General features: G+C 66.1%; 2 protein-coding genes across 4 annotated transcripts; both read left to right on the forward strand.

The window, feature by feature from the left end:
- The first annotated feature begins 274 nt into the window (after positions 1-274).
- Positions 275-16,869, forward strand: TYK2 (tyrosine kinase 2). 3 transcript variants are annotated; one of them, XM_066986451.1, is made up of 25 exons: positions 276-452; positions 2,458-2,519; positions 2,626-2,815; positions 3,402-3,525; positions 4,765-4,909; positions 5,751-5,914; positions 6,175-6,559; positions 7,444-7,635; positions 7,907-8,064; positions 8,142-8,265; positions 9,369-9,561; positions 9,643-9,749; positions 10,056-10,232; positions 10,339-10,426; positions 10,530-10,657; positions 11,159-11,294; positions 11,599-11,750; positions 11,880-12,030; positions 12,312-12,409; positions 12,722-12,914; positions 13,104-13,222; positions 13,699-13,871; positions 14,906-15,023; positions 15,098-15,208; positions 15,940-16,869. In XM_066986451.1, exons 3-25 carry the CDS (start codon positions 2,629-2,631, stop codon positions 16,072-16,074), a joined length of 3,558 nt encoding a protein of 1,185 aa, XP_066842552.1. In that variant the 5' UTR covers positions 276-452; positions 2,458-2,519; positions 2,626-2,628; the 3' UTR covers positions 16,075-16,869. The 3 variants fall into 3 exon arrangements, 2 of the variants coding, with proteins under 2 accessions (XP_066842552.1, XP_066842553.1); XM_066986452.1 differs by lacking the exon at positions 276-452 and adding an exon at positions 1,379-1,534; XR_010827140.1 differs by lacking the exon at positions 15,940-16,869 and having other exon boundaries at positions 275-452; positions 13,737-13,871; positions 15,098-15,120.
- Positions 16,870-18,172: 1,303 nt separating this feature from the next.
- RAVER1 (ribonucleoprotein, PTB binding 1) lies at positions 18,173-27,812 on the forward strand. Its single transcript, XM_066986470.1, is given in 16 exon segments — positions 18,173-18,439; positions 20,559-20,625; positions 21,194-21,663; positions 22,752-22,943; positions 23,166-23,295; positions 23,386-23,486; positions 24,386-24,496; positions 24,788-24,889; positions 24,891-25,029; positions 25,115-25,207; positions 25,328-25,470; positions 25,556-25,636; positions 25,731-25,787; positions 25,789-25,866; positions 26,007-26,078; positions 27,576-27,812. Coding segments are annotated over 16 exon segments (2,199 nt in total). The 5' UTR covers positions 18,173-18,217; the 3' UTR covers positions 27,717-27,812.
- The last annotated feature ends 82 nt before the right edge of the window (positions 27,813-27,894 follow it).

Consider the following 27,894-nt stretch of genomic DNA (forward strand, 5'->3'; position numbering starts at 1 on the left):
TTGCCCCCCCGTCCCCCCATTTCCACCTGTGCCCCCCAATTTGCCCCCCTTGCCCCCCCACATCGAGCTCTGCCCCCCCAATTTGCCCCCTGCCCCCCCCCATTTCCAGCAGTTCCCCCCCAAATTTGCCCCCCCCCCCCCCCCCCAAATCCAGCTGCGCCCACGACCCGGCTGTGGCCACGCCCCCTCCCTCTCGGCCACGCCCCCACCCGCCAGGCCACGCCCCCCTCCCCGCGCCGCTCGCCCCGCCCACGGGACGCAGGCGGGTGGGCGTGGCCCCGCGCCGGCGGCGGGCCAATGGCAGCGCGCGTCTCATGGGGCCCAATGGGAGGCGGCGTCTCTGCGGGGCCCAGGGAGCCGGAACCGCGGCCGGGCCGGCGGGGAGCGGGGCCGGGACCGGGACCGGAACCGGAACTGGGAGCGGAACCGGAACCGGAACCGGACCGGGGCCGGTGCGTGAGGGGCTGGGGGGCTGCGGGGGGGGGGGGGGCCTGGGCCGGGGGGGGCGGGGAGCGGAGGGGTTTGGGGCGGGGGGGGCGGGGCTGGAGGCGGAATTGGGGGCTTGGGGGGGGGAATTGGGGGCCTGGGGGAGGATTTGTGGGGTCGGGGTGGGATTTGTGGGGCCGGGGGGGGCAATATAGGGTGGAGGGGAGTTGTGGGAAGAATGTGGGGCCGAGCGGGGATCTGTGGGGCCGGGGGGGCAATGGGGGGGGGGGGGGGGGGGAGTTGTGGGGCCGGGGGGCGATGTGGGGCCGAGTGGGGATTTGTGGGGCTGAGGGCGGGGTTTTGGGGCTGGGGGAGGAAGTGGGGCTGGGGGGGCAACGTAGGGTGAAGGGGAGTTGTGGGGCCGGGGGGCGATGTGGGGCTGAGTGGGGATTTGTGGGGCTGAGGGCGGGGTTTTGGGGCTGGGGGAGGAAGTGGGGCTGGGGGGGCAACGTAGGGTGGAGGGGAGTTGTGGGAAGAATGTGGGGCCGAGCGGGGATCTGTGGGGCTGGGGGGGCAATGGGGGGGGGGGGGAGTTGTGGGGCCGGGGGGCGATGTGGGGCCGAGTGGGGATTTGTGGGGCTTGGGGGGAGTTGTGGGGCCAGGTGGAGATGTGGGGTTGGGGGAAGTTGTGGGGCTGGGGGAGGACATGGGGCTGAGGGGGGGGTAATGTAGGGTGCAGGGGAGTTGTGGGGTGGTGGGGGGTGGATGTGGGGCTGAGGGGGAGTTGGGGGGACGGGGGGGATGTGGGGGTGCAGGATATGGGGGTCTTCAGGGTGCGGGGGGGTCAGGGCAGACGTGGCTGTGACATTCGGGGGCTCAGGATCTGGGGGGGGGCTTTGGGGTCAGGATGGGGGGGGCTTTGGGGTCAGGATCGGGGGGCTTTGGGGTCAGGATGGGGGGTGTTTGGGGTCAGGATCGGGGGGGCTGGGACTCCAACCCCATTGATGTTGCCCGTTTTGGGGTCCTGGAGCCTGCAGCGTGGGGCCGTGCCGATCCCGGGTGGATTTTTCCCAGGAAGACGCCAAAAACGCGCGCGTGCTCCCGCTGGGTCCGAAACCCCGCTGCTGCTGGGATCGGGGAGCGAAACACAAAAAAAACCCTATAACGGCCCCAAATCCGCCCCTATTGCTAGAAACGGGGGCGCCGGCGGCCGGCCCCGTCCCTCCCCGCCCTCGCCCGCGCCGTGACCTTTGAGCCGTGGCCGCCTGCGGCTCCTGACCTCGATCGAGGCCTCTGGCGGGGGAGCAGAAAGAGGCGAAACCACCCCAAAATTTGGCTGCTCAACGCGCCGGGGCAGAGTTTACCACCGGGGACGTTGCCACATGGGGTTTTTTTTGGGGTTTTGGGGTTTTTTTTTTGGCGACTCGGGGGCTCGGGGTCCTGCAAACGCTCCCTGCGCCGAAATTTGGTGGCTGGAGCCGATCCCGAGCCCCTTTCGGGTTTTTTTGCGCCCCCGTTGGGCCGTCGGGGTTGGGGCTGCTGCACCCAGAGCTCCTGCCAGGCGTGCGGGCGCCCAAAGTAAAGTTTTTTTTGGGGTAAAACCTGGTTATTTGGCATCTTTAAGCACCGGACCACCGCGGCAAGCCCGCCCTGAGCCTTATTGGGGCTGAAAAATCCCGATTCCTTGGGGTTTTCCCCGTGGGGCTGGGTCGCAGCTCCACGTCCATCCTCGTTCCCCTGGAGGAGCGGGAACCGGAGCTGCGGGGTGCTGAGCCGAGGCCCCGGGCCCCTTCGGTTGGCAAAAAGGAGGGGAAAAAATAATAGTAATAATAATAATAAAAATAATAATAATAAAATAAAAGCCGTTCGGCCGCGTTGGCAGCAAGCAAACACGCTCGGGGTGGGAGCTGCTGGTGGGGTGGGAGCGGTGCTGGTGGGGTGGGAGCTGTGGTCCTGCACCCCTCGGGGGGGGGGCCCACAGACCAATTTGTCACCCCCAATCCTCCCCCCCCCCCTCATGTCCCCACACAGGTGACGACATCGCCGCCACCGCCTGGGGACCGGCTCCGCGTTATGCTCCAGCTGACGGCGAGGTCGGTGCCTGCGGGGGGAGAGAGTCAAGGGGGGGGTTTCCCGGTCCCATTCCCGTTCCCCCCCCCGCACATCCCGCCCCGTTAACCCCGTCCCCCCGCCCCGCAGGAGATGTCTCTGTGCCAGTGCGCGGTGAAGCACAGCGAGTCGGACCCCGAGGGCTGCTGCTCCCCGCCCGGCGGCGCCCTCAAGGTTTCCCTGCACTGGGGCGGCGCCGAGGAGCGCGAGCGATGCCAGAGCTACGCGCAGGGCGCGCCGAGCGCCGAGGAGATCTGCATCGACCTCGCGCGGAGGATCGGTGAGCCCGGCCCCGTTCCCCCCCCTCACCCCCACCCCGTGCCACCTCGCCCTGAGCTCTTCCTACCTCCGAGCTCCCCCTTTTCGCTTCTAAAAAAGCAGCTTTTTTTTGGCGACGAGCCCTCGGTCAGAATCCAGCCCTCGCCCTCCTGGCTTGGGGTCGGAGAGCGATCCTCACACCCCACGCTCGCCCCGCCACCGGGGGGGGGGGGGGGGTTTCGCTTGGCGAGCTGCGAAAAACGGGGGGGGGAAATGAGCGGGAGCCGCGGGTCCGGGGGCTTCTCGCAGCCCCGAGCCGCGGCACGGCGTCTTTTTGAACCCGGGTTTGCTGGAGCAGGCTGCGGCTTTCGCCTCGTCGACTGAACGCTCGCGCTTCGGGTCCCAAACGGCCTCGCTTCGGGTCCCGTCCCAAACGGCTTCTCGCCTCCCGGGGTCCGCGCCGCCGGGAATCTGGCGGCTGGAAGGGAAGCAGCAGAGAGTTTTTATCATTTTCGTGTTTTTTTTTTTTTATTTTTTTAACGTTTTCTGCCGTGAATTTCCGCCTCAACGCCCGCCCTTGGCTCCTCCTCGCCGCGTTGCCTTCGCAGGCATCACGCCGCTGTGCTACAGCCTCTTCGCGCTCTACGACCCCCAGAGCGGGACCTGGCTCCCCCCCAACCACGTCTTCAAAATCGGCAAAGACACCGACCTCAGGCTGCTCTTCCGCATGAGGTGAGGGCGCCTGCCGAGCCTCTCGGCGCAGCCGGGCGCCGTTTTTAACGCAAGAAATACACCCGGGGCTTTGCCGCGGACCGCGCTGGCTCGCTCCCGAACCCTCGCGGGGCGGGCAGCTGGGGGAACGGCCCGCAGACGCGCGTCGAGCTTGGCGCGGGGCCGGCGAGCTGGCAGGGCTCGGCTCAATCCGGCCCCGAAGGATCAAACAGGGAGCTGGGCGGCTTTGGAGCCCGCGCCTGGGTTGGAAAACCGAATTGCTCCGCTCCCGGGGCCGCTCTGCCCGCGTCTCTCCGCCGCCCCGCTCAGCTCCGTCCCCGGCAGGCCCCGGTCCCCCTGCTGCGGGCAGCGTTTTTTCGCTCAGGGCCGCGGCTCCGTTTCCTGGCCTCGCTCCCTCGCGGCGAGGTTTTCAGGTTCCCTGGCGATCCCCGGCCCCGCCGCTGCCTTTCCTCCCGAGGCGCTGCCGCTGGCGGTCTCGGGAGGGGGGCCTTTTTCGGGCCGTGCTGTCGGGGTCTGAGTCAGAGCGAAGGGTAAAAGCGTGGGGAGGAGCAGCCCCGGGGGTTCCTCAGCCCGCGGCCGATGAGTTCGAAGCGACCCGCGGCTCCTCCTGCCTGCTGGGGGGACTGGGAAGGAGCTGACGCTTCCCCCAGCTTGTCCCCGGGGGGGAAATATCGTCCCCGCGGGGGGAAATATTGCCGCCGTATTTTTGGGGGCCACGAAGCCCTCTCTGCTTGGCTTTCGGAGCCGGCGGCTGCAGGCAGCGCTCCTGCCGCGCAGGGACGCGGCTTTTGGGGTTGAGGGGAGCGGAAAAGCGCTGCGGCCGCGGGGCTCTGCCCGCCAGGCATCCCCCCCCCGGCGAAACCCGGCCGCCCGGCACGTGCGTGGCGCGGAAAGCTCGAGCAAAGGCTGGGGGGGGCGGGGGGGGCGGGAAGAGGTCGCTTCCCCTCGGCTTCCCGGCGCCCGAAGCCTCGCTGCGGGCTCGGAGGGCGCCCGGAGGCCGCGCCTGGTTCTCGGGTCGGGGTTTTGAAGCGGCGTCGGCGGCGCCGTTTGCTCCCAAAACGCCTGCCGGGAACCTTCCGCTCCTTCCTCACCCCCCCCACCAAACCCCGTCCTCTTGGGACCGGTGGCGAAAACCCTCCGCCGGAGCAGGGAGGCGTCGTTTGGGGGCTTTTGGGGTAAAACCAGGGAATCCTCCGTGTCGGAGCGCGGCGCTGAGCGCGGCACGGTGCCCCGCCGCAGGTACTACTTTCGGAACTGGCACGGGATGAACGAGAAGGAGCCGGCCGTCTACCGCAACGCCCCGCGGCCGAGCGAGGGCCCCGACGAGAGGCTGCAGGGGGGGGCCGTGCTCGACAAGGCGTCCTTCGAGTACCTCTTCGAGCAGGTGAGGGGGCCGCGGGCGGGCGCCGGACCGGCCGGATCCCGGTGGGGTCGGGGCGGGGAGCACCCGAGGGCTCGGCGCCTTCGTCGGGGGCGCTTTGCCCAACTTGGCGAGCTTTGGGGAAAGGGCGAACGCGGCTGGGGGCCCGCTGGGGCACTCAGAGGTGTTTTTTTTTTTTGGATGGGCTGAGGGGATGCCGTTACAGTGGTTAAACAATAAAAAACGGAGGAAAAAAAAACCCAGAAAACGGAGGAAAAATAAATAACGGGCAGACAAAAATAAATAAATAATGGTGGGAAAAAAAAATAAATGAACGGGGAAAAAAATAAATGACAAGCAAAAAAATAAATAACTGAGGAAAAAAAAAGTAAGGGGGGGAAAAAAAAAAATAAGGGGGAAAAAAAAAAAGTGGGGAAAAAAGTAACGGGGGGGGGTGAAAAAAGTAATCGGGGGGGGAGTAAGTAACGGGGGGGAAAAAGTAAATAATGGGGGGAAAAAGTAAATATCGGGGGGAAAAAGTAAATATCGGGGGGGGAAGTAAATAACGGGGGGGGATTAAAGAACGGGGGAAAAAAGTAAATAACGGGGGGGAGGAATAAATAATGGGGGAAAAAAATAAATGGGGAAAAAAAGTAAGTAACGAGAAAAAAAAATAAGTAACGAGGAAAAAAAATAAGTAATGGGGAAAAAAAATAAATAACGAGGAAAATAAGTAATGAGGAAAATAGATAAATAACGAGGAAAATAGATAAGTAACGGACGTGAAAAATAATGTGGAAAAAGCAGCCCCGGAGGCGGCGCAGGGTGTTTTCCCCATTGTTTAGCTTTTCCTCTGCCTCACCAGGGGAAGTATGAATTCATCAACGACGTCGCGTCCCTGAAGGACCTGCAGACGGAGCAGGAGGTCCAGAGGTTCAAGAACGAGAGCCTGGGCATGGCCGTGCTGCACCTCTCTCACATCGCCATCAAGAAGGGCGTCTCCCTGGAGGAGGTGGCCAGGAAATACAGGTGAGAGCCTGAGCGAGGTGCCAAAAAACCCGCGGACGTTTCCGCTCCGGGCTTTTCCGAGGGAGCCTGCTAGAGGCTGCTGCGAGAGGGCAGCAGGAGACAGCGCAGGAGGGGGCGGCCTGCCCGCGGCCGTGCCCTCGCTCTCCCTCTTCCAGCCGATTTTCGGGAGGCCGTGGAGACACTGCTGGGCTGCCTGGGGCACAAACCCAGCGCGAGGTTCGTTCTCCTGACCCGTTTCTTCCCCCCCTCCCCCTCCGCAGCTTCAAGGACTGCATCCCACGCTCCTTCTACCGCCAGATCCAGCAGAACAACTACCTGACCAAGTTCCGCATGAAAACCGTCTTCAAGAAGTTCGTGCAGCGCTTCCAGCGGCACACGGTCAGCGCGGGGAAGCTGACGGAGCAGGACGTCATGTACAAGTACCTGGCCACCTTGGAGCACCTCGCGCCCCGCTTCGGCAGCGAGCTCTTCCCCGTGCTCTCCTTGGAGACCTCCTCCGAGGGCGAGAAGGCGCCGCTCTACGTCAACGGGGGGCACGCGCAGGCGGAGCACGGCCACGCGCTGCTCCCCAGGGACCCGCCCGCTACCCACGAGGTCCTCGTCACCGGCACGAGCGGCATCCAGTGGCGGCCCGTGCCTCCCGAGGTAGGTGGGCGCTCGGGGTTTTGGCCACGGCGGGGTGGGACGCGGCGGAAAGAGAAGGAGCCGGGGGGTCCTGGCGGACGACGGGTTGACCGTGAGCCAGCAGCGTGCCCTGGTGGCCAAGGGGATCCCGGCGGGCATTGAAAGGAGCGTGGCCAGCAGGTCAAGGGAGGCGATCCCTCGATCCCGCCCTGGGCAGGCCTCACCTGGAGTGCTGTGGCCGTTTGGGGCTTCCCGGTAGAAAAAAAGACAGGGATCTCCTGGGAAGAGGCCAGCGGAGGGCCACAAAGGTGACACGGGGCCTGGGGCATCTCCCCTGGGAGGAAGGGCTGCGAGACCTGGGGCTGGTCAGCCTGGAGAAAAGATGACTGAGAGGGGATCTCATCGATGTGGATAAATATCTGAGGTGTGGGAGGCAGAGGGACTTGGCCAACCTCTTCTCAGTGCTCTGTGGGGACAGGACAAGGGGCAATGGCCACAAAACGGAGCCCAGGAAGTTCCGCGCCAACATGAGAAAGAAATTCTTCAAGATGAGGGTGACGGAGCGCTGGGACAGGCTGCCCAGGGAGGCTGTGGGGTCTCCTTCTCTGGAGATATTCCAGGCCCGTCCGGACGCCTCCCTGGGCAGCCTGCTCTAGGGAACCCGCTTTGGCGGGGGGGTTGGACCCGACGATCTTTCGAGGTCCCTTCCAACCCCTTCGATTCTGCGATCCTGTGAAAACCTCACGCTCCCGGGCTTTGCCACCGCCTCGTGTGCGGTTCGGAGGCCGGACGGGGCTTGGGGAACCCCGAGCTCCCTTCCAGTTCATCCCGCTTTGGCCACGCGGCTTCGAGCGGCGCCGTTCCCCGGCGGCGCGCCTGATTCCCTTTCGTCTCCGGCTCCGCAGAGCGTCGAGGCCGTCTCCCACCGAGGCTATTTCGGGAGGAAAAGCAGAAGCAAGGAGCCGGAGCCCCGGGGGCCGCGCCAAGCGGAGCCGAGCGAGCCCAAGTGGTCGCATTTCTGCCACTTCCGAGAGATCACGCACGTCGTCATCAAGGACTGCCGAGTCAGCATCAACCGGCAGGACAACCAGTGCCTGGTGAGCGCCTCTGCCCCGTCCCGACACGCGGTGGGGGGGCCTCGGGTCGGGCTCTGGGGGCTGAAAGGGGGCAGCGAGGAGAGGAACGAGGATTTCTCCTTGTTTTTTTTGTGTTTTTTTTTTTTTTCTCCTTGGTTTTGTTTTTTTTTGTTGTTTTTTTTTTCCCCCGCTCCCTGAGTTCTGCGCTCTCTCCTCCTCGGGCTGGCTGGGCGGCGGATTTGGGGCGGCCTTCCTCTCAGTCCGGCCGATCCCTCGTGCCCCCCCCCCCCAGGAGGTGCTCCTCCCGTCCTACGAGAGCGCCCTCTCCCTGGTCTCGCTGGTGGACGGCTACTTCCGACTGACGGCGGACTCCAGCCACTACCTGTGCCGCGAAGTGGCGCCGCCGCGGCTCGTCATGAGCATCCTCAACGGCATCCACGGGCCCATGCAGTACGTCTGGCATCCCGGGGGACGCCCCGTGGCCCTGGGGCCGGGCTCGAGCCTCTCCCCTTCTCCCCCCTCGCTAGGGAGGAATTCGTCTTCGCCAAGCTGCGGCGGGAGGAGCACGAGGAGGGGCTCTACGTCATCCGCTGGAGCGTCCTCGACTTCAACAGGATGATTCTGTCCGTGGTGAAACGGGGCCACCAGCAGGTACGGCGGGCGTCCCGGCGCCTCGCGGCGCGCTGCCAGGCCTGCCCCGGGGAGGATTCGCTGCGCCGCGGGGGGAAATCTGCGAGCTGGAAACGTGCTTTTTGCCGCTTGGGTCGTATCGGGGGCTCGGCCAGCGGAGTTTCCATGCGGGAGGGCGAGGGGAGCAGCTTTGAGGTGGAGCATCCTGCTCCTGCAGGGATTTGGCAGCAACGGTTTTGTGTCCTGCACATTTTGCTGCTAAATCCCTGCAGTTTTTGGGTCCTGCATCTTTTCCTGCTAAATCCCCGCAGTTTTGGGTCCTGCTCCTGTTCCCTGCTAAATCCCTGCAGTTTTGTGTCCTGCTCTTTTTGCTGCTAAATCCCTGCAGTTTTGGATCCTGCACGTTTTTGCTGCTAAATCCCTGCAGTTTTGAAATCCCTGCTCTTTTGGCTCCTGCTCCCTGCAGTTCCTGCTAAATCTCCTGTAGTTTTGGGTTCTGCTCCTTTTGCTGCTAAATCCCTGCAGTTTTGGATCCTGCTCTTTTTGCTGCTAAATCCCTGCAGTTTTGGATCCTGCACCTTTTGCTGCTAAATCCCCGCAGTTTTGGATCCTGCTGCTGTTGCTGCTAAATCCCTGCAGTTTTGGGTCCTGCTCCTGTTGCTGCTAAATCCCCACAGTTTTGGGTCCTGCACCTTTTTCTGCTAAATCCCTGTGTTTTTGGGTCCTGCTCCTGTGCTGCTAAATCCCCGCAGTTTTGGATTCTGCTCCTGTTCCTGCTAAACCCCTGCAGTTTTGGATCCTGCACCTTTTTCTGCTAAATCGCTGCAGTTTTGGGTCCTGCACCTTTTTCTGCTAAATCCCCGCAGTTCTGGGTCCTGCTCCTGTTATTGCTAAATCCCTGCAGTTTTGGGTCCTGCTCTTTTTGCTGCTAAATCCCCGCGGTTTTGCTGACCTGCTCAGCAGATCAGGGAAGGGGAACGACTCCGTTCGCTGGGCGAGCAGCGGGCAGGCAGAGCCGCGAGCTCCGGGCGGTGCCGGCCCCGTTAGGACCGGGGTCGGAGCTGCCAGGCTTCGGGCCCCGGAGCTGCGCCGCCCGTCCTCTGACGCCGCCTGCCCTCCCGCAGGGCCCCGGGGCGCAGGGGGCCCTCAAGTACAGGCAGTTCCGCATCCAGAAGAAGGGCAGCTCCTTCGTGCTGGAGGGCTGGGACCGCGAGTTCCCCACTCTGCGCGAGCTCCTGGACGTCCTCAAGGGCTGCACGCTCAAATCCGGCGAGGAGAGCTTCACGGTGAAGAGGTGCTGCCCGCCCAAACCAGGAGGTAGGAGGGAGGCTCTCCTCCCCTCTCTCGGGAGCGAGGGCACCCGGTGGTTTCTGAAGGCTCGCTTCCCTCTTCCGGCAGAGATTTCGGACCTGCTGATCACCTGGAAGGTGAAGGACAGCGCGAAGCAGATCCTAAACCTGACCCAGCTCAGCTTCCACCAGATCCGCAAGAACGAGATCACGCAGGTCGGGCGCCCCGCCCGCGCGGCAGCCGGGTTTTGGGGACGGGGCGTGCGGAGGATCCCGAATTCCCGGTCAGGGCATGCCACCAAACCCCTGCCACCGTGCGAGGGAAGGGCAGAGACGCATTTTGGGGTTGCTTCGGCCCTTTGTTCCTTCCCTCTGCGAGGAGGAGGCGAAGCAAAGCAGCGGCGCTGTCATCTCGGTGGATGATTCCTTCCCTGCCACCCTCAGCACCAACAGGGGGACAGGGAGAGTGTTGGCTCGTGCCCGCCGCCCTGCCGCTCATTTTCCTTCTCTCTCTGCCCTCAGCGAGCCCACCTGGGGCAGGGCACCCGCACCAACATCTACGACGGCGTGCTCAACGTCTGCGGCGCCGCCGGGGCCGACGACGAGGCCGAGTACTTCTCCACCGAGCCGAACAACAACAGCAGGGAGCTGCACGTGGTGCTCAAAGTCCTGGACCCCAGCCACCGAGACATCGCCCTGGTGAGCCCGCGATCCGCCAGCGCGTCGATCCGGGTTCCCTGGGCAGCTTCGTGGTGCCCCCCCAGCTTCGTGACCCCCCCCCCCACCTTCGCTGCTCTCTCCGCAGGCGTTTTTCGAGACAGCCAGCCTGATGAGCCAAGTGTCGCACGTCCACCTGGCCTTCGTGCACGGCGTCTGCGTGCGGGGCTCCGAGAGTGAGTCCCGGGCTCGCCGGACCCATCGGCCGCCCTCCGGAGCCGTTCCCGGGGCCGGATTTTGGGGCTGCTGGCCGAAAACAACCCCTCTTTGTGTTCCCAGACATCATGGTGGAGGAGTTTGTAGAGCACGGCCCTCTGGACGTGCTGCTGCGCAAGGAGAAGGGCCGGGTCACCGTGGGCTGGAAGATCACCGTGGCCAAGCAGCTGGCGAGCGCCCTGAGCTACCTGGTGAGGGGCTGGGGCCGCGCCGGCCGCCTCCGCGCCGCCTCTCGTCCCCTCCGCCGGCGCAGCAGGGAGGATCGGTCGCTTTGCTCTGCTCTCCGGGCAGACGCGTGGGTTTTTTTTTTTTTTAGTGTAATAACCTGTCCTTTCTCCCTCCGTCGTGGAGGTGAGCACCTGGGGCGGCCCTTTTGTGGGGACCCGAAACGCTGGAGCTGCTCCGGAGCTTCAGCTGGGGGCCGTGGGGCTGGGGCGGAGGAGAGGAGGAGGAGGAGGAAGCTGCCTCCCCTGCTTGCTGGGCTTCTGGCCAGCAGCTCGGGAAGGCGTGAGCTGTGCTGGGTAATCCCCAGGCTCCCGGTGTGCCCCCCTGCTCCGGCTTTGCGCGGAGGGGACGAGGAGAGAGGCAGGGAGGGGACGAAAGGCGGGGGCCGGGAGCGTCGCGGTTTTGTTTCCCGGCGCGGCCCTGCCCCGTTCCTCCTCTCTGAGGTCGCCTCTCCTCCTTTTCCCCAGGAGGACAAGAACCTGGTGCACGGCAACGTGTGCGCCAAGAACATTCTGCTGGCCAGGAAGGGGCTGGAGGACGGCTCCCTGCCCTTCGTGAAGCTCAGCGACCCCGGGGTCAGCTTCACGGTGCTGTCTCGAGAAGGTACCGCGCCCCGCGGGGCTCCCTGGGCTGGGCAGGGCTGGGCCCGGGCTTGTCGGGAGCTGGGAAGCCAGGTGCTTTTCCACCTCCCGCGGCTAGCCGAGAGCGTGGGTTATGCCTGAGCTGCTCCGGCAACGCCTGCCTGCCTTCCAGCCCTTAGTTTTGGGCGTCGGAGAGGTTTGGATGCGAGCCCCGCGACGGCAGCCGGCCCGAAAGCTGATCCCGCGGGGAGCTTCCCCTCCTCCGCCCGCGGGGTTTTGCGTCCTCCCCTTCTCGCTGACCCCTTCGCGCCTTCTCCTTCCCAAAGAGCGCGTGGACCGCATCCCCTGGATCGCCCCAGAGTGCGTGCAGGACATGGGGAACCTCAGCACGGCCGCCGACAAGTGGAGCTTCGGCACCACGCTGCTGGAGATCTGCTTCGACGCCGACGTCCCCCTCAAGGAGCGCACGCCTTCCGAGGTGACAGAGGCCCGCGGGGGGACAGCGGGGCGCTCGGCTTCCCCTCGGCCTCGCGGCTTCGAGCCCCTCCGTGGCTGCGGGCGCGTTCGTGACCTGTTTTTTTTTTTTTTCCCTCCGTTTCTCCCCCAGAAAGAGCGTTTCTACGAGAAGAGGCACCGCCTGCCCGAGCCGTCCTGCAAGGAGCTGGCCACGCTGATCTCGCAGTGCCTCAGCTACGCGCCCAGCGAGCGCCCGTCCTTCCGCACCATCCTCCGGGACCTCACCCAGCTCCAGCCCCACAGTGAGGCCCTGCCCTTCCCTCCCCTGCCCGTCCCTCGCCGGCTTCTCCCCGGCGCCGGAGCCGGGCCGACGTGGGCACAGCCGCAGCCAGCGTCTGCTTTTGGGAGCTCGCTGCTTCGGCCCCAGCGTGAGCCCTTCCCACGGGGCCCTTTGCTCCCCTCCCTGGCCAATTTTTGTCGGGGAGCAAAGCCCCAGAGCAGAAATCGCCTCCCGGGCTGCGGGGGCAGGAGCACGAAGGCGCTCAGAGCTCGGCTGGCCCCTGACCTCTCCCGTCTTTCGCAGACCTCGTGGACGTCACCTCCGTCAACCCCGACTTCCCCGTGTCCGACCCCACCGTCTTCCAGAAGCGCTACCTGAAGAAGATCCGCGAGCTGGGGGAGGTGAGGATGGATCCCCCCAAAGACGCCGAGGTCCTTTTGGGTGGGCTGGGACACGCGGAGGGGCTCGGACCCCCGTCGGATGTTCCCTTTGCAGCAGCCGCGCACAATTTATACGCTCCCATCCCCTCTGGGAGCAGCGGCCTCTTTCTGCCTTGATTTCCCCCAAAAATCCACGCCTGAACGAGGCTCACAAGTCTTTATTTTCGACCCGTTGCCGCCGAGGATGTCCCCTCTGCCCAAAAAGCTCCCTGACTCAGCTGGGGGAAGCCGGAACGGTGCCGGCGGCATCCCCAATCCCTGCTCCCCCCCCAGGGTCACTTCGGCAAGGTGAGCCTCTACTGCTACGACCCCACCAACGACGGCACGGGCGAGATGGTGGCCGTCAAGTCCCTGAAGGCCGGCTGCAGCCAGCAGCTGCTGGCCAGCTGGAAGAGGGAGATCGAGATCCTCAAGACACTCTACCACGAGAACATCGTCAAGTACAAGGGCTGCTGCAGCGAGCAGGGTGAGGAGGAGCTGCGAGGAGGGCACAAACCCGGCTTCCAGGCTCCGTTTCGTGGAGCCTGAACGCGTTTCGCTCGATCCCCGTCGCCCCAGGTGGCAGGGAGGCTCAAAATACAATTTTGGGGGTGTTTCTCCTCCCCCTGGCTGGGGTTTTCGGGGATTTCTGCCTCACCTCCCGCTCCTCGGCCAGGGGAGAAGATCGTGCAGCTGATCATGGAGTACGTGCCGCTGGGCAGCCTGCGCGACTACCTGCCCAAGCACAACGTCAGCCTGGCGCACATCCTGCTCTTCGCCCAGCAGATCTGCGAGGTAAAGGCTCTGACCTCTGCCGGGGCGTCTCCAAAATGGGGAAAAACCTCGGGGAAAAAGCACGGCGACAGCTGGCCGGGCTTCCTGCCTCCTCCTCGCGCCTCCGCCTCCCTTTTCATCTCCCCCTAAGTGGCTCTAAGTCCCATTTTAAAGCCCCCCCTCCCCATAAAAATGGTTCCAATCCGCTTTTTCCCCTCCCCAAACTGCCTCTAAAGCCCCCCTTCTTCCCCCATAAATCCCTCTCGATATAGGGAAAAATCTTGGGGTAAAAGCACGGCAAGACTTGGCTGGGCTCCCTGCCTTCACCTCCCTTTTGGTCCCCCCCTAAATGGCTCTAAGTCCCGTTTTCTCTCCCCAAAATGGTTCCAATCCCCTTTTTTCCTCCCCAAACTGCCCCTAAAGTCCCTCTCCCCCGCCCCAAACGCCCTGCCGCCCCTCCCCACGCCCCGTCTAAGCCCGTTTTCCCCCCGTCGCAGGGCATGGCCTACCTGCACTCGCTGCACTACATCCACAGGGACCTCGCCGCCCGCAACGTGCTGCTGGAGAACGAGAACGTGGTGAAGATCGGCGACTTCGGCCTGGCCAAAGCCATCCCTGAGGGCCACGAGTATTACCGCGTCTGCGAGGACGGGGACAGCCCCGTCTTCTGGTGAGCGCCACGGCCCCGATTGTGGCCCCGTTGGGTCCTTGTTGTGACCCAATTGGGTCCCCATTGTGGCCCCGCTGGGTCCTCGTTGTGGCCCCGTTGGGTCCGCATTGGGTCCCCAGTTGTGGTCCCCATTGCGGCCCCGTTGGGTCCCGGTTGTGTCCCCATTGGGTTCCGGTTGTGGCCCCTTTGTGGCCCCATTGTGGCCCTGATTGTGGCCCCGTTGGGTCCCCATTGTGTCCCCGTTGTGACCCTGTTGGGTCCCCGATTCTGGCTCCCTTGTGGCCCCGTTGGGTCCTGATTTTGGCGCCATTGGGTCCCAGTTGTGGCCCTTACTGAGTCCCTGCTGGGTCCTCGTTGTGGCCCTGTTGGGTCCCCAATTGGGGCCCCATTGTGGCCGCATTGGGTCCCCAGTTGTGGTCCCAATTGTGGCCCAGTTGGGTCCTCATTGTGGCCCCATTGCGGCCCCGTTGGGTCCTCGTTGTGGCCCCGTTGGGTCCTCGTTGTGGCCCAATTGTGGCCCTGTTGGGTCCCCAATTGTGGCTCCCTTGTGGCCCCGTTGGGTCCTGATTTTGGCCCCGTTGGGTCCCAGTTGTGGCCCTATTGAGTCCCCGTTGGGTCCTCGTTGTGGTCCCCAATTGGGTCCCCATTGTGGCCGCATTGGGTCCCCAGTTGTGGTCCCAATTGTGGCCCAGTTGGGTCTCTCATTGTGGCCCCGTTGTGGCCCCATTGGGTCCTCGATTGTGGCTCCCGTTGGGTCCTCGTTGTGGTCCCAATTGTGGCCCTGTTGGGTCCCCAATTGTGGCTCCCTTGTGAGTCCCCGTTGGGTCCCCAGTTGGGTCCCCATTGTGTCCCTATTGTGTCCCTGTTGGGTCTCGTTGTGGTCCCCATTGCGCCCCGATTGTGGCCGCTGTTGGTTCCCCAATTGTGGCTCCCCGTTGTGGCCCAGTTGGGTCTCCATTGTTGGGTCCCCGATTGTGGCCCTGTTGTGTCCCCATTGTGTCCCCTGATCCCACGCTGCCCCCGCCGCCCCGCAGGTACGCCGTGGAGTGCCTCAAGGAGTGCAAGTTCTACTACGCCTCCGACGTCTGGTCCTTCGGGGTGACGCTCTACGAGCTCCTGACGCGCTGTGACCCCGCGCAGAGCCCTCCCGTGGTGGGTTTCGGGTTTGGGGCCCGGGGCCGGGTGATCCCGGGGCCGGTTCCTCACCTCTGGCTCCCGTCCCGCAGAAATTCATCGAGCTGATCGGGGCCACGCAGGGACAGATGACGGTGCTGCGGCTGATCGAGCTGCTGGACCGAGGGAAGAGGCTGCCCAGCCCCAAGGACTGTCCCTGCGAGGTAAATCCCGCGTCGCGCCGCCCCCTTCCCACCCCAAATGTCACCAGCACCTCGTGGGGTGGGGGAATGGGTAAAAATGGGGGGGGGGGGGCAGAGCGTTTGGAAACGAGGCCCTTCCCCTCCGCCCCATAAAATCATCGCCCCGCCATGGTGTTTTTTTAGGGCACTGTCCCTTTTTTGAGCTCTTTTTCCCCTCCACCCCATTAAATCGTCACCCCTGGGTGGCTTTTTTTTAGGACCCTCTCCCTTTTTTTGAGCTTTTTTTTCCCTTCTACCCCATTAAATCATTGCCTCGGGTGGGATTTTTTAGGACCCTGCCTCTTTTTTTTGACCTTTTTTCTCCTTCAACCTATTAAATCCTCACCCCTGGGTGGCTTTTTTTTAGGACCCTGTCCCATTTTTGAGCCTTTTCCCCTCCACCCTATTAAATCATCACCCCTGGGTGGATTTTCTGGGGACCCTGACCCTTTTTCTGACCTTTTTCCCCTCCACCCCATTAAATCGTCGCCCCTGGGTGGGTTTTTTTGGGACCCTGCCTCTTTTCTTGACCTTTTTCTCCTCCACCCCATTAAATCCTCACCCTTGGGTGGGATTCTCTGTGCTTTTTTTAGGACCCTGCCCCTTTTTCTGACCTTTTTTCCCTTCACCCCATTAAATCCTTGCCCCTGGGTGGGATTTTTTAGGACCCCGCCCCTTTTTCTGACCCTTTTTCCCCCTTTTTTTTCCCCCAGATCTACCGCCTGATGAAGAACTGCTGGGAGGCCGAGGCCTCCTTCCGCCCGGCCTTCCCCAACCTCGTCCCCATCCTCAAGGCCTTCCACGACAAGTACCGCGCCCAGGCCCCCTCCGTCTTCAGCCTCTGCTGAGGGGGGGGGACACGAGCTCGGGACCCCCCCCCAGGTCCCTTTAGGGCCGGGGCCGGGCCCCCAGCTTTAGGGTTTTTTTTTTCCTTTGGGGTGGGTTTTAGGGCAGGACCGGGTTTTGCTCCGGTTTTAGGGCCGCCGTGCCTCTCGCCGCCGTGCCTCTTCCCCGCTCCCCCCCCCACCCTCCTCATCCTCGCCTTATTCCCCCCCCCCCTCGCACCAAAATGGGGCCAAACACTGTGAAACGGGACGGGGACGGCCCCAGCCCCTCTGCACCCCCCTTTATGGGGTCCGCGTTCCCCCCCCACCCCTGCCAAAAGTTGGGGACTGCCGGGGGCTCCCCCCCCCCATTACCGTGAGCTTTAGGGGCGAGGGGGGGGGGGGCACCAAGAGGGCACACACCCCTTTCCCCCCCGCGACCCCAAAAAGAGGGGGTTAGCGAAAGAATTTGGCACTTTATTGCAGTTTGGGGTTTCCGCTGCGTTTTGGGAGGTTTTTTGTGGGGGTGGGGGGGGGCCTTGGGTCTCCCCCCCACAAAGTTTTGGGGTATGGGGGGGGGGGGGGGTTGTGCTGCCCCTCCCTGCGTCCCCAGGGAGGTTTTTAGGGTCGGACGGAGCTGATTTGGGGGGGACGAGGGGGCTGGCCGCCCCCCCCACTTTGAACTGTACAAAAGGGGGGGGCTGCTTTGCCCCGTTCCCCCTTATTTATTGCCTGCTGTGTGATGCCGCGCCCCCCCCCCCCGGCTATGGGGTGGGGGGCGGCCGGGGGGCCCCAATAAAGGTTGTAACGGCCCCTGTTGCTCTGCCTGCCTGGCTGGGGGGGTAACGGGGGGCTGTGCTCCCTGGTAATGGGGTGGGGGGGCTTATGGGGTGATTTGTGGGGGGGCAGGGCTCCCTGGGATCTTATAGGGTGATTTGGGGGGGGGGAAGGACTCCCTGGGGTCTTATAGGGTGATTTGTTTGGGGGGTTCAGGACTCCATGGGGTCTTATAGGGTGATTTGGGGGGGGGGCAGGGCTCCCTGGGGGCTTATAGGGTGATTTTTTGGGGGGGTTCAGGACTCCATGGGGTCTTATAGGGTGATTTGGGGGGGGGCAGGGCTCCCTGGGGGCTTATAGGGTGATTTTTTGGGGGGGTTCAGGACTCCATGGGGTCTTATAGGGTGATTTGTGGGGGGGCAGGGCTCCCTGGGATCTTATAGGGTGATTTGGGGGGGGGGAAGGACTCCCTGGGGTCTTATAGGGTGATTTTTTGGGGGGGTTCAGGACTCCATGGGGTCTTATAGGGTGATTTGGGGGGGGGCAGGGCTCCCTGGGGGCTTATAGGGTGATTTGTTTGGGGGGTTCAGGACTCCATGGGGTCTTATAGGGTGATTTGGGGGGGGGGCAGGGCTCCCTGGGGGCTTATAGGGTGATTTTTTGGGGGGGTTCAGGACTCCATGGGGTCTTATAGGGTGATTTGGGGGGGGGCAGGGCTCCCTGGGGGCTTATAGGGTGATTTTTCTGGGGGGGGGTCAGGGCTCCTTGGGGTCTTACAGGATAATGTGGGGAGGGGTTAGGACTCCACAGGGTGCAGAGGAGAGCTTGGGGGTCCCTGTAGGACAGGGGTTTGGGGGTCCTATGGGGGGGGTGTCAGGGCCCCCTATGGGATTGGGGGGGGATTTTGGGGGTCCCTATAGGGCTGGGGGGGGATTTTGGGGTCCCTATAGGGCTGGGGAGGGCTTTTGGGGTCCCTATAGGGCTGGGGAGGGCTTTTGGGGTCCCTATAGGACTGGGAGGGGATTTTGGGGTCCCTGTCAGGCTGGGGGCTTTTTGGGGTGCCCCATAGGGCTGTTTGTGGGGGCGCCTGGCTCCTCCATAGGGCCGGGGGGTGTCGGAGGCCCCTATAGGGCGGGGGGGGGGGTCCTGGGGTCCCAGCAGGTCGCGGCCCCTTTAAGACATGGGAGGGGCTCCGGGGGGTTGGGCTCCTCGGGGGGCGTGGCCTCAGCCAAGCAGCGAATGGGAGCGCGGGGGCGGTGACTTCACCTCTTCCCCCCCTCCTTTCCCCTCCGAACCGACCAATCCGGAGGCGGGATGCTCCGGAGCGGTTCCGAGGCAGCGGCGGACCAATGGCGAGGCGGCGTCTTGGCGGCGCTCTGCCCGCCTCTCGATGGTCGCGGGAGGCCGCGGGGGCCTAAGATGGCGGCGGCGGCGGCGGCGCCGGGGGCGGAGGGGGCCGGGGCCGGGGCCGGGCCCGGGCCGAGCTCCCGAGGAGGAGCTGCCCCCGCTGGAGCCGGCCGAGGCCCGGAGCCGCCTGGAGCGAAGCGCCCGCCAGTTCCGCAACCGCCGCAAGGTGCTGATCCGCGGGCTGCCGCCGGACGTCAGCAACCAGGTGCGGGGGGGAACGGGGCCGGTAACGGGGACCGGGGCCGGGGCCGGTATGGGGCTGAGGAGGGGGAATCGGGACCGGCACCGGGGCGTAGTGGGGGGGTAACGGGGGCTGGGACCGGGACCGGGACCGGGTCCGGTACCGGGGGGTGATGGGGGGGGACCGGGAAGTAACGGGGGTGTAGCGGGAACCGGGATCGAGACTGGGTCCGGGTCCGGGGGGGGTAACGGGGACTGGGAACGAGACCGGGACTGGAACTGGGGGGTAACGGGGACCGGGACCGGGGGGCGATGGGGGATAATGGGGGCTGGGACCGGGACCGGGACCCGGGGCCGGTTTGGGGCTGAGGAGGGGGAACCGGGACCGGAACCGGGGGGTAATGGGGACCGGGGCTGGGACTGGGGGGGTAACGGGGCCGGGGCCGGTTTGGGGCTGAGGAGGTGGAACCGGGACTGGGGGGTAACGGGGACCGGGACCGGGACTGGAACTGGGGCCGGTTTGGGGTTGGGGAGGAGGGATTAGAACCGGAACCGGGAGGTAACGGGGGAATAATGGGGTCTGGGACCGAGACCGGGACAGGCACCGGGGGGTAACAGGGGCTGGGAGCGGGCCCGGGGGGTGACAGGGGGTAATGGGGGCTGGGACCGGGACTGGTTTGGGGCTGGGGAGGGGTAACGGGGACCGGGACTGGGGAGTAACGGGGGGGTAACGGGGGCTGGGACCGGGACCGGGACCAGTAACTGGGGCTGGGACTGGGACTGGTTTGGGGCTGAGAAAGAGGCACCGGTACCGGGGGGATAACAGGGCTGGAGGGGCCGGGGCCAGTTTGGGGCTGAGAAGGGGGGACCGGGGGCACAACGGGGACAGGGCTTTGGGACCGGGAGCGGGGCTGGAGGGGACCGGGACTGGTTTGGGTCCCAGAAGAACCGGGACTTGGGGAGGGGGGTGCTGGGACCGGGAAGGGGCCGGGGCCGGTTTGGGGCTGAGGAAGCGGAACCGGGCCCGGGGGACAGCGGGGGGCTGGGGTTGGGACCGGGCCTGGGGGCCTCGGAGCTGCGTCCCCAGCCCTTCCCGCCCCGTCGGCCCTCAGCTAACGAGCGGCCCTCGCCTAACGAGCGAGCGGTGGGGGCACGTCCCGGCGGGGGCACGTCCCGGTTCCCCTCTGAAGCAGCTCCTGCGGGGTGGCAGCACCGTCCCTGTCCCCGTCCCGTCCCGTTAACGTCAAAGCTCCGTAACGGGCGCCGAGCTCCCGATAAACGCGCCTTCAGGCCTCGCGCGGCGCCGCTTTTTGCCTAAAACCCCATCAAACGGCCCAAAAACCGCGGGGAGCGTTCGCTTTCCTCCCCTCACGCCCCCGGCCCCCATCTCCACCTCCCTTCCTTCCCTCCCCGGCGCCGGGGCTTTGGGACCCCCTTGGGGTCGGGGTTTTCCCCCCCCCAGCTCCGCTCTGAGCTCCGGCTCCGTCCCCTCCTGCTTCTGGTTTCCCTTTTTCCTCCTCCGTGAATCCCAAATCCCAGCGCGGGGCCGCAGGGCAAAGTCTGGCGCCGCACCCTGCTGCGAGGCCGGGCTCCGAGGGCTGGTTTTGGGGCCCGCGGGAGCGAAATTGGGGCCCGAAGGGGTGAAGTTGGGGCCTGCTGGAGCGAAATTGGGACCTTATGGTGCAAAATTGGGGCCCACTGGAGCAAAATTGGAGCCTGATGGTGCAAAACTGGGACCTTATGGTGCAAAACTGGGGCCTGATGGAGCGAAATTGGGGTCTTATGGTGCGAAATTGGGGCACGTGGGATCAAAATTGGGGCCTTATGGTGCAAAAATGGGGCCCGATGGAGCAAAATTGGGGCCTTATGGTGTGAAATTAGGACATTATGGTGCAAAATTGGGGCCCGCTGGAGCGAAATTGGGGCCTTATGGTGCAAAAATGGGGCCCGACGGAGCAAAATTGGGACCTTATGGTATGAAATTAGGACATTACGGTGCAAAATTGGGGCCCGCTGGAGGCGCAGGAGCGCGTTGCCTCCAAATCCTCCCATCCCCGCGCCTGGGGAGAGGGAAGTGGTTGGCCAGGAGCACCCTGCTGACCCCTGCCCCTCTCTCTCCGCCTGTTTTTTTCATTTTTTTTTAGGAAGTCCACGAGCTGCTGAGCGACTACGAGCTGAAGTACTGCTTCGTGGACAAGTACAAGGGCACCGGTGAGTGCGCTGCCCCGGGGCCGCCGTCTCCTCGCGCCCCGAGCCCGTCCCGCTCTGACGGCGCCCCGCCTCTGGTCTCTTCCTTCAGCGGCCCCCGTCGGACCCCCCGTTTAGGGCGGCGCGAATCTCGGCGGGTGGAAAAAAAAAATAAAAAATTAGCGAGCCGTGGGGCTTAGAGCCCCGGGAGACGTCGTAGGTGCGGCATGGGGGTTGCGTTGCCTTACGGCGCGGCGGGGACGCTTCTCCTGCTCGCCGCCGACCCGAGGGCAAAGCCCAAAGTCCCCGGCGGCGGGCAGGAAAAGCTGCTGGAGCTGCATGGGCCGCCCGGGCGTTTCCCGGAGGCGGGGGTGGTAGCGGGGGCCGTCGCGCGCGGAACTCGGCCGGGTTTAACCCGCGGTGCTGACGGAGGGCGTCCCGGTGGCTTTGGCGGGGCTTAGCCGCGGGCTGCCTCCACCTCGAGCACGCGAGCGCGGTGTTTTGCCGCGGGTTCGGGGGAAACTAACGGCGTTTGGGGCGGCCGGCCGGGCCCCCGAACCCGCTCGAATCGGTCCCCGCTCTCCTCCCGCAGCCTTCGTCACGCTGCTCAACGGCGAGCAAGCCGAGTCGGCCATCCGCAAGTTCCACCTGAGCAAGCTGCGCGACAGGGAGCTCTCGGTGCAGCTGCAGCCCACGGACGCCCTGCTGTGCATCGCCAACCTGCCGCGCCTCTACAGCCAGCAGCAGTTCGAGGAGCTGGTGCGGCCCTTCGGCAACCTGGAGCGCTGCTTCCTCGTCTACAGCGAGAAGACGGGCCACTCCAAAGGCTACGGCTTCGTGGAGTACATGAAGAAGGACTCGGCGGCCCGGGCCAAGTCGGACCTGCTGGGGAGGCAGCTGGGCACGCGGGCGCTCTACGTGCACTGGACGGACGGCGCGCAGCTGACGCTGGAGCTGGTGCACTCGCGGTGCCTCTGCGTGGACAAGCTGCCCCACAACTACGCCGACCTCGAGGAGCTGCGCGGGGTCTTCTCGGCGCTCTGCCCGCCCACCTTCTGCCAGGTGAGTTGGGTTTGGGGGGGCGTTTGGGGGGGTTTTGGGGGCCGGGGGTGGGGTTTGGGGGCATTTCGGTGCGTTTTGGAGGGGTTTGGGGGGGTTTCTGGTGGGTTTTGGGGGGTGGGGGGTGGGTGTTGGGGGGATTTCGGTGCATTTTGGAGGGGTTTGGGGGGGTTTCTGGTGGCTTTGGGCGGGGTGGGGGGGGTGTTGGGGGGTGTTGGTGGCTTTTGGGGGACCAGGCGTGGGGCTTGGGGGGGATTTCGGTGCGTTTTTGGAGGGGTTTGGGGGGGGGTTCTGGTGGCTTTCGGGGAGCTGGAGGTGGGTTTGGGGGAGGTTGGTGGCTTTTGGGGGACAGGGGTGGGGTTTGGGGGGGATTTCGGTGCAGTTGGAGGCTGCGGGGGGATTTCGGTGCATTTTGGAGGGGTTTTGGGGGAGGGTTGGGGGGGTTTGGTGGCTTTTGGGGGGCCAGGGGTGGGGTTTTGGGGGTGGATTTCGGTGCGTTTTGGAGGGGGTTCGGGGGGTTTGGGGGGGGTTTCTGGTGGCTTTGGGGGAGTGGGGGCGGGTGTTGGGGGGGATTTCGGTGCGTTTTGGAGGGGGTTGGGGGGTTTGGGGGGGTTTCTGGTGGGTTTTGGGGGGGGTGGGGGTGGGTGTTGGGGGAGGGTTGGTGGCTTTTGGGGGGGCCGGGGTGGGGTTTGGGGGGGGGGTTGGTGGGTTTAGGGGCACCGGCGTTGGGTTTTGGAGGCGTTGGGGGGCCGGGGCTGGGTATCGGGGGGGATTTCGGTGCATTTTGGAGGGGTTTGGGGAGGGGGTTGGTGGCTTTTGTGGGGCTGGGCTTGGGGAGGGCGCTCGGGGCGGCTTTTGGGGGGCTCGGGGCGGCTTTTGGGGGGCTCGGGGCGGCTTTTGGGGGGCTCGGGGCAGCTTTTGAGGGGCTCGGGGCAGCTTCAGGATGCTTCCCACCTCATCCTGCTGCGTTGCGGTCCAACCCCAGAAGCTGAGAGCCCCGAGGGGGAGCCGGCGCTCGCCGCGTCCCTTCCCCGCGCCCCCAAACCTCGTCCTCCTGTTTTTTTTTTTCCCCCCCCCGACCCCCCCCCCAGCTGGCGTACGGGCAGGACGGGCAGCTGAAAGGCTTCGCCGTGCTGGAATACGAATCGGCCGAGGCGGCGGAGATGGTGCAGCAGGCCACGGACGGCTTGCTGCTGGCCGGGAACCACGTCCGCGTCTCCTTCTGCGCCCCCGGCCCCCCCGGCCGCAGCATGCTGGCCGCGCTCATCGCTGCCCAGGCCACGGTGAGGCCGCGGATCGCCCCGACGCCACGCGCTCCCCTTAAAAACTCGGCCTCGAGCTCTGTCCTCGCCTGGCCCCGCTCCGTGACGCCCGCGCGGCCGAAACCGCTGCCGGGAGCCGTCGCTCGCCTCCTCCCCGCACCCTACGAAACCGAACCCGGGCGCTGGCGGGCGCAGACGGGCGGCCCCCCCCGCTCCTGACTCGCTGCTTTTTTGTTTCCGAAGGCGCTGAACCGGGGGAAAGGGCTCCTCCCCGAACCCAACATCCTCCAGATCCTCAACAGCCTGGGCAACCCCGCTTCGCTCCAGCTGCTGCTCAACCCCTGCTCCACGGGGGCGTCGGGGGGCAAACAGGGTAAGGCCCCGAGCCCGCCGGCAGCTCGGGGCGGCCTCGGGGGGCGGCCGTGGGGCTCAGCCCGCTTCGTTTTATGCCCCCCACCTCCAGGAATCCTGGGCGCCGCTCCGTCCATGCCGCTGGTCGCTAACCCGGCGCTCTCCACCGCCCTGCTCCAGCTGGCGCTGCAGAACCAGCCGCAGGCGCAGCAGGTAGGTTGGGGGGGGGGGGGCGGGGGCGGCTTCACCGCCGCCGAAGTTTTTGTAGGGTCAGCGGGGCCGGAAAAAGCCTCCGGGAGGCTTCGGGCGGTTAAGGAACCGCGGGATTTGGGGCCGGCCTCCCCGCGGAGAGCTCCGAAACGCGACCGCGTCCCCTCGGGGCGCGTTGCTCGCGGTGCGCGAGCTGCCCGGCGGCTACCGGTGCCGATCCGGAGCCGCGAGCCCCCGCAAAGTGCCCCGTGAAGCCCCCACGAAGCCCCTCCTTGTGCCCCGCAAAGCCCCGCGAAGCCCCCCGCAAAGCACCCCTTGTGCCCTGCAGAGCCCCCACAAAGTGCCCTGCAGAAGCACCCCACAAAGTGCCCCGCGAAGCCCCCCTCATGCCCTGCAAAGAAGCCCCCTGCGAAGCCCCTCTCGTGCCCCACAAAGCCCCCGCGAAGCCCCCCTCCTGCCCCCCGTGCCCCGCAAAGCCCCCCTGTGCCACAAAGTGTCCCGCGAAGCCCCCGTGCCCTGCGAAGCCCCCTCATGCCCCCCTCATGCCCCACAAAGCCCCCTCGTGCCCTGCGAAGCTCCCCTCGTGCCCTGCAAAGTGCCCCGTGAAGCCCCCACAAAGCCCCCCCTCATGCCCTGCGAAGCCCCTGCGAAGCCCCCTCGTGCCCCACAAAGCCCCCTTGTGCCCCCCTCGTGCCCCGCAAAGCCCCCCGTGAAGCCCCCTCGTGCCCCCCTCGTGCCCCGCGAAGCCCCCCTTGTGCCCCCCTCGTGCCCCGCAAAGCCCCCTGCGAAGCCCCTTCGTGCCCCCTCGTGCCCTGCGAAGCCCCCGCGAAGCCCCTTTGTGCCCCCCGTGCCCCTTGAAGCCCCCCCTCACCAGCTCCTCCCCGCCCCGCCGTGTTGCGCAGAAGCCGGGCATCCTGGGCGACTCGCCGCTGGGCTCCCTGCCGCACGGCGCCCTGGCCTTGGCGGCCGCACCGGCCCAGCCCCCGGCCAGCTCCTGGGCGAGCTCTCGGCAGGTAAAATCCCCTCGGGGACACCGCCACGCGTCCCCCGTCCCCCCCCGGGGCACCGATCCCCCCCCGGGCACCGATCCCCCCCCCGGTACCGCCGGGTGACGGCGCCCCGGGGAAGGAGGGAGCGGGTGGCGGAGGCTGGGGCGGGTTTTGGGGGTGCTGGACACGAGCCCGCGGTGGCGCCCCCCTTTTTTTTTTTTTTTGGGGGGGGGTGCTGGACACGAGCCCCCGGTGCGGTCACGGTGACGTGTGTGTCCCCCCCCCCTTTTTTTTTTTGTTTTTCTCTCCCCGCAGGCGGCCCCCTGCCCGGCGACATGGCCCAGGGCCGCGTCAAGTCGCCCATTTTGCCGTCGGGAAACGTGGCCCTGGCTCCTTTCCTGGGCCCCGTGGGGGCCGAACGCGACGGCTCGGTGCTGGGGGGCGCGGGGGGGCGGCGGCGGCGCCGCAGGTGCCCCCCCCTGGGCTCCCTGCTGGGCTCCGTCATCGGCGGCCTCCAGAAACCAAAGCAGGGCGAGAACGGGCCTCCGGCCTCCGGGGTACGGGGCGGGGGGGGCAAAGGGGGGTGGGGGGCGTGGGGGGGTCCCTCCCGTCCCTCACCCCCCCCCCCCGCTTCGTTTTCAGGTCTCGCTGCTGGGGGAGCCCCCAAAGACTTCAAGATCCCCCTCAACCCCTACCTGAACCTGCAGAGCCTCCTGCCGCCGAGCAGCCTCGGAGGTGGGGGGGGGCCCTCGATGCCTTTTCCCCCGGCTCGGGGAGGGCCCGAGGCAATCCTGGGGGGGGGGGGGGGCTACAAATTCCCCCCCCCGTTTATTTTTGTTTTAATTCCCCTTCCAGGCGCCGCCAACAAAGCCTTCGCCCTAAAAGCCGGGGTGCTGGGCAGCGTCCCCACCGCCCGCCGCTCCCCGTCCTCCCTCGCCGACCCCCTGCTCCCCTCCCCGGGGCTGGCGGCCGAGGGCTACGCCTTCGACTACCAGCCGGTAGGTACGGGGGGGGTGCTCCCACCCCCCCACACCCTTTACAACCCCCCTCACCCTTTTAACCCCCCTTTATTTATCCGGGAAGGATTTGGGCTCGCGGATCTTCCCCCAGAGCCGGGAACACGCCGGGCCCCTCCTGGGCAGCTTCGGGCACGGCCGACACAAGGTAAATGCGCCCCCCCCCCCCCCAAAAAAAAACCCCAAATCCGCCCCCCGAGGGTCTCGCCCGTCGCACCGAGCCCTTTTTCCCCCCCCCTCAGCTCTCCTCCACGGCGTCCCCCGGCTTCGAGCGGGGCGCCCTGGGGGGCCGCCGCTGCCCCCTTCTACTCAGGGTCCCCCAGTTCCTACTTCACCAGCGGCCTCCAAGCCGGCCTGAAGCAGAGCCACCTCGGCAAGGTGGGTCCCGGACCCCCCCCCGGGCCCCCCCCCGAATTTGGGGACCCTCTGGAACCCCCCCCGAATGTGGGGACCCTCCGGGCACCGTACGGGGCAGGGGGCGCACACACATCCCTTTAACGCTCCCCCCCCCCCCCCAGCCCGTCGGGATGCCGCCGGGGGCTCCTCAGACGGCGTCCTGCCCGCCCCCCTCGCACAGCTCCCACGCCAAGGTAAGCGGGTGCCCCCCCCCGCGGCCCCCCCCAGCACCCTTTCCTCCCTCCCCACCCCATCCCCCTTTTTCTTCTCCCCCCCGCCCCCTTTTTTCCCTTGACCCCCCTCTTTTCCCTTGCCCCCCCCCCATTTTTCCTCCCTCCCCCCGCCCCTCTCTTTCCTCATCCCCGACCCCCCCATTTTCCCCCCCGACCCCCCCATTTTCCCCCCGACCCCCCATTCCCCACTGCCCCCCCATTTCCCACTGATGCCCCCTCTCCCTGCTGCCCCCTCCATTTCCCCCCGCCCCCCTGTTTTCCCCCTGCCCCCCCCCCCATTTTCTTGGTGACCCCCCTCTCCCTACCGACCCCCCCATTTTCCTGCAGACCCCCCATTCCCTGCTGACCCCCCCTCTCCCCACTGCCCTCCCCGTTTCCCGCTGACCCCCCATTCCCCCCGACCCCCCCATTTCCTCCTGACCCCCCTCTCCCTGCCGCCCCCCCATTTCCCCCCACTCCCCCCGTTTTCCCCCCGCCCTCCCCATTTTCTCGGTGACCCCCCGTTCCCCCCGCCCCCCCCCGTTCCCCGCCGCCCCCCCCATTTTCTCAGTTAACCCCCTGCATTTCCCCCCATTCCCCCCATTTCCCCTGACCCCCCCGTTCCCTGCTGACCCCCCCCGTTTTCCCCTGCCCCCCCCACTTCCCACTGACCCCCACTCTCCCTGCTGCCCCCCCATTTTCTTGGTGACCCCCCTCTCCCCGCTGCCCCCCCCATTTCCCTCTGCCCCCCTCTTTCCCCCCACCACCCCCCGTTCCCTGCCGCCCCCATCATTTCCCCCTCTCCCCACGGACCCCCCCGTTTTCCCCGCTGCCCCCCCTGTTTCCCCGCTGACCCCCCTCTCCCCGCCGCCCCCCCATTTCCTCCAGTGACCCCCCTCTCCCGCCGCCCCCCATTTTCCCCCCACCCCCGCCCTCCCCGCTGCCCCCCCATTTCCCCGCTGATCCCCCATTTCCCCTGCCCCCCCCCCCCCGTTCCCCCCCCCCCACCCCTCCCCGCTCCCCCCGCTGACCCCCCCCATTTCCCCGCTGCCCCCCCCCACCCTCCCCCCGCCCCCCATTTTCTCGGTGACCCCCCTCTCCCCGCCGCCCCCCATTTCCCCCCATTCCCCCCATTTCCCCCTGCCCCCCTCTTTCCCCCCGTTCCCTGCCGTCCCCCCATTTTCTCGGTGACCCCCCGTTCCCCGCTGACCCCCCCATTTCCCCCCACCCCTCCCCATTTTCTCGGTGACCCCCTCTTTCCCCCCGCCCCCCCGTTCCCCGCTGACTCCCCCCGTTCCCCCTGCCCCCCCGTTTCCTGCAGACCCCCCCCCATTTCCCCCATTCCCCCCATTTCCCCCCCTGCCCCCCTCTTTCCCCCCGCTCCCCGCTGACCCCCCGTTCCCCGCTGACCCCCGTTCCCCGCCGCCCCCCATTTTCTCGGTGACCCCCCCTTCCCCGCTGACCCCCCTCTCCCCGCAGACCCCCGCCCAGAAGCGCGCCTCCTCCCACCTGCTGCCGTCGCCGGAGCCCAGCCCCGAGGGCTGCTACGTGGGGCAGCACTCGCAGGGGCTGGGGGGGCACTACGCCGACTCCTACCTGAAGCGCAAGAGGATTTTTTAAGCCCCCCCCTCGCCCCCCACCGAAGCACTCTTTCCCCTCCCCCCACCTGTAAATCTTGTACAAACCAGTTGTTTTTTTTTTTTTACGTCCTTTTTCGTTCTTTTTTCCTTTTTTTTTAGGGGTTTTTAAAGCGTGATCCGGATTTTCAGCCCCCTCCCCGCGGGGGGGGGGGGGGGGG

Source organism: Anser cygnoides, chromosome 34 (genome assembly GCF_040182565.1).
Source record: "Anser cygnoides isolate HZ-2024a breed goose chromosome 34, Taihu_goose_T2T_genome, whole genome shotgun sequence".
Lineage (NCBI taxonomy): Eukaryota > Metazoa > Chordata > Aves > Anseriformes > Anatidae > Anser > Anser cygnoides.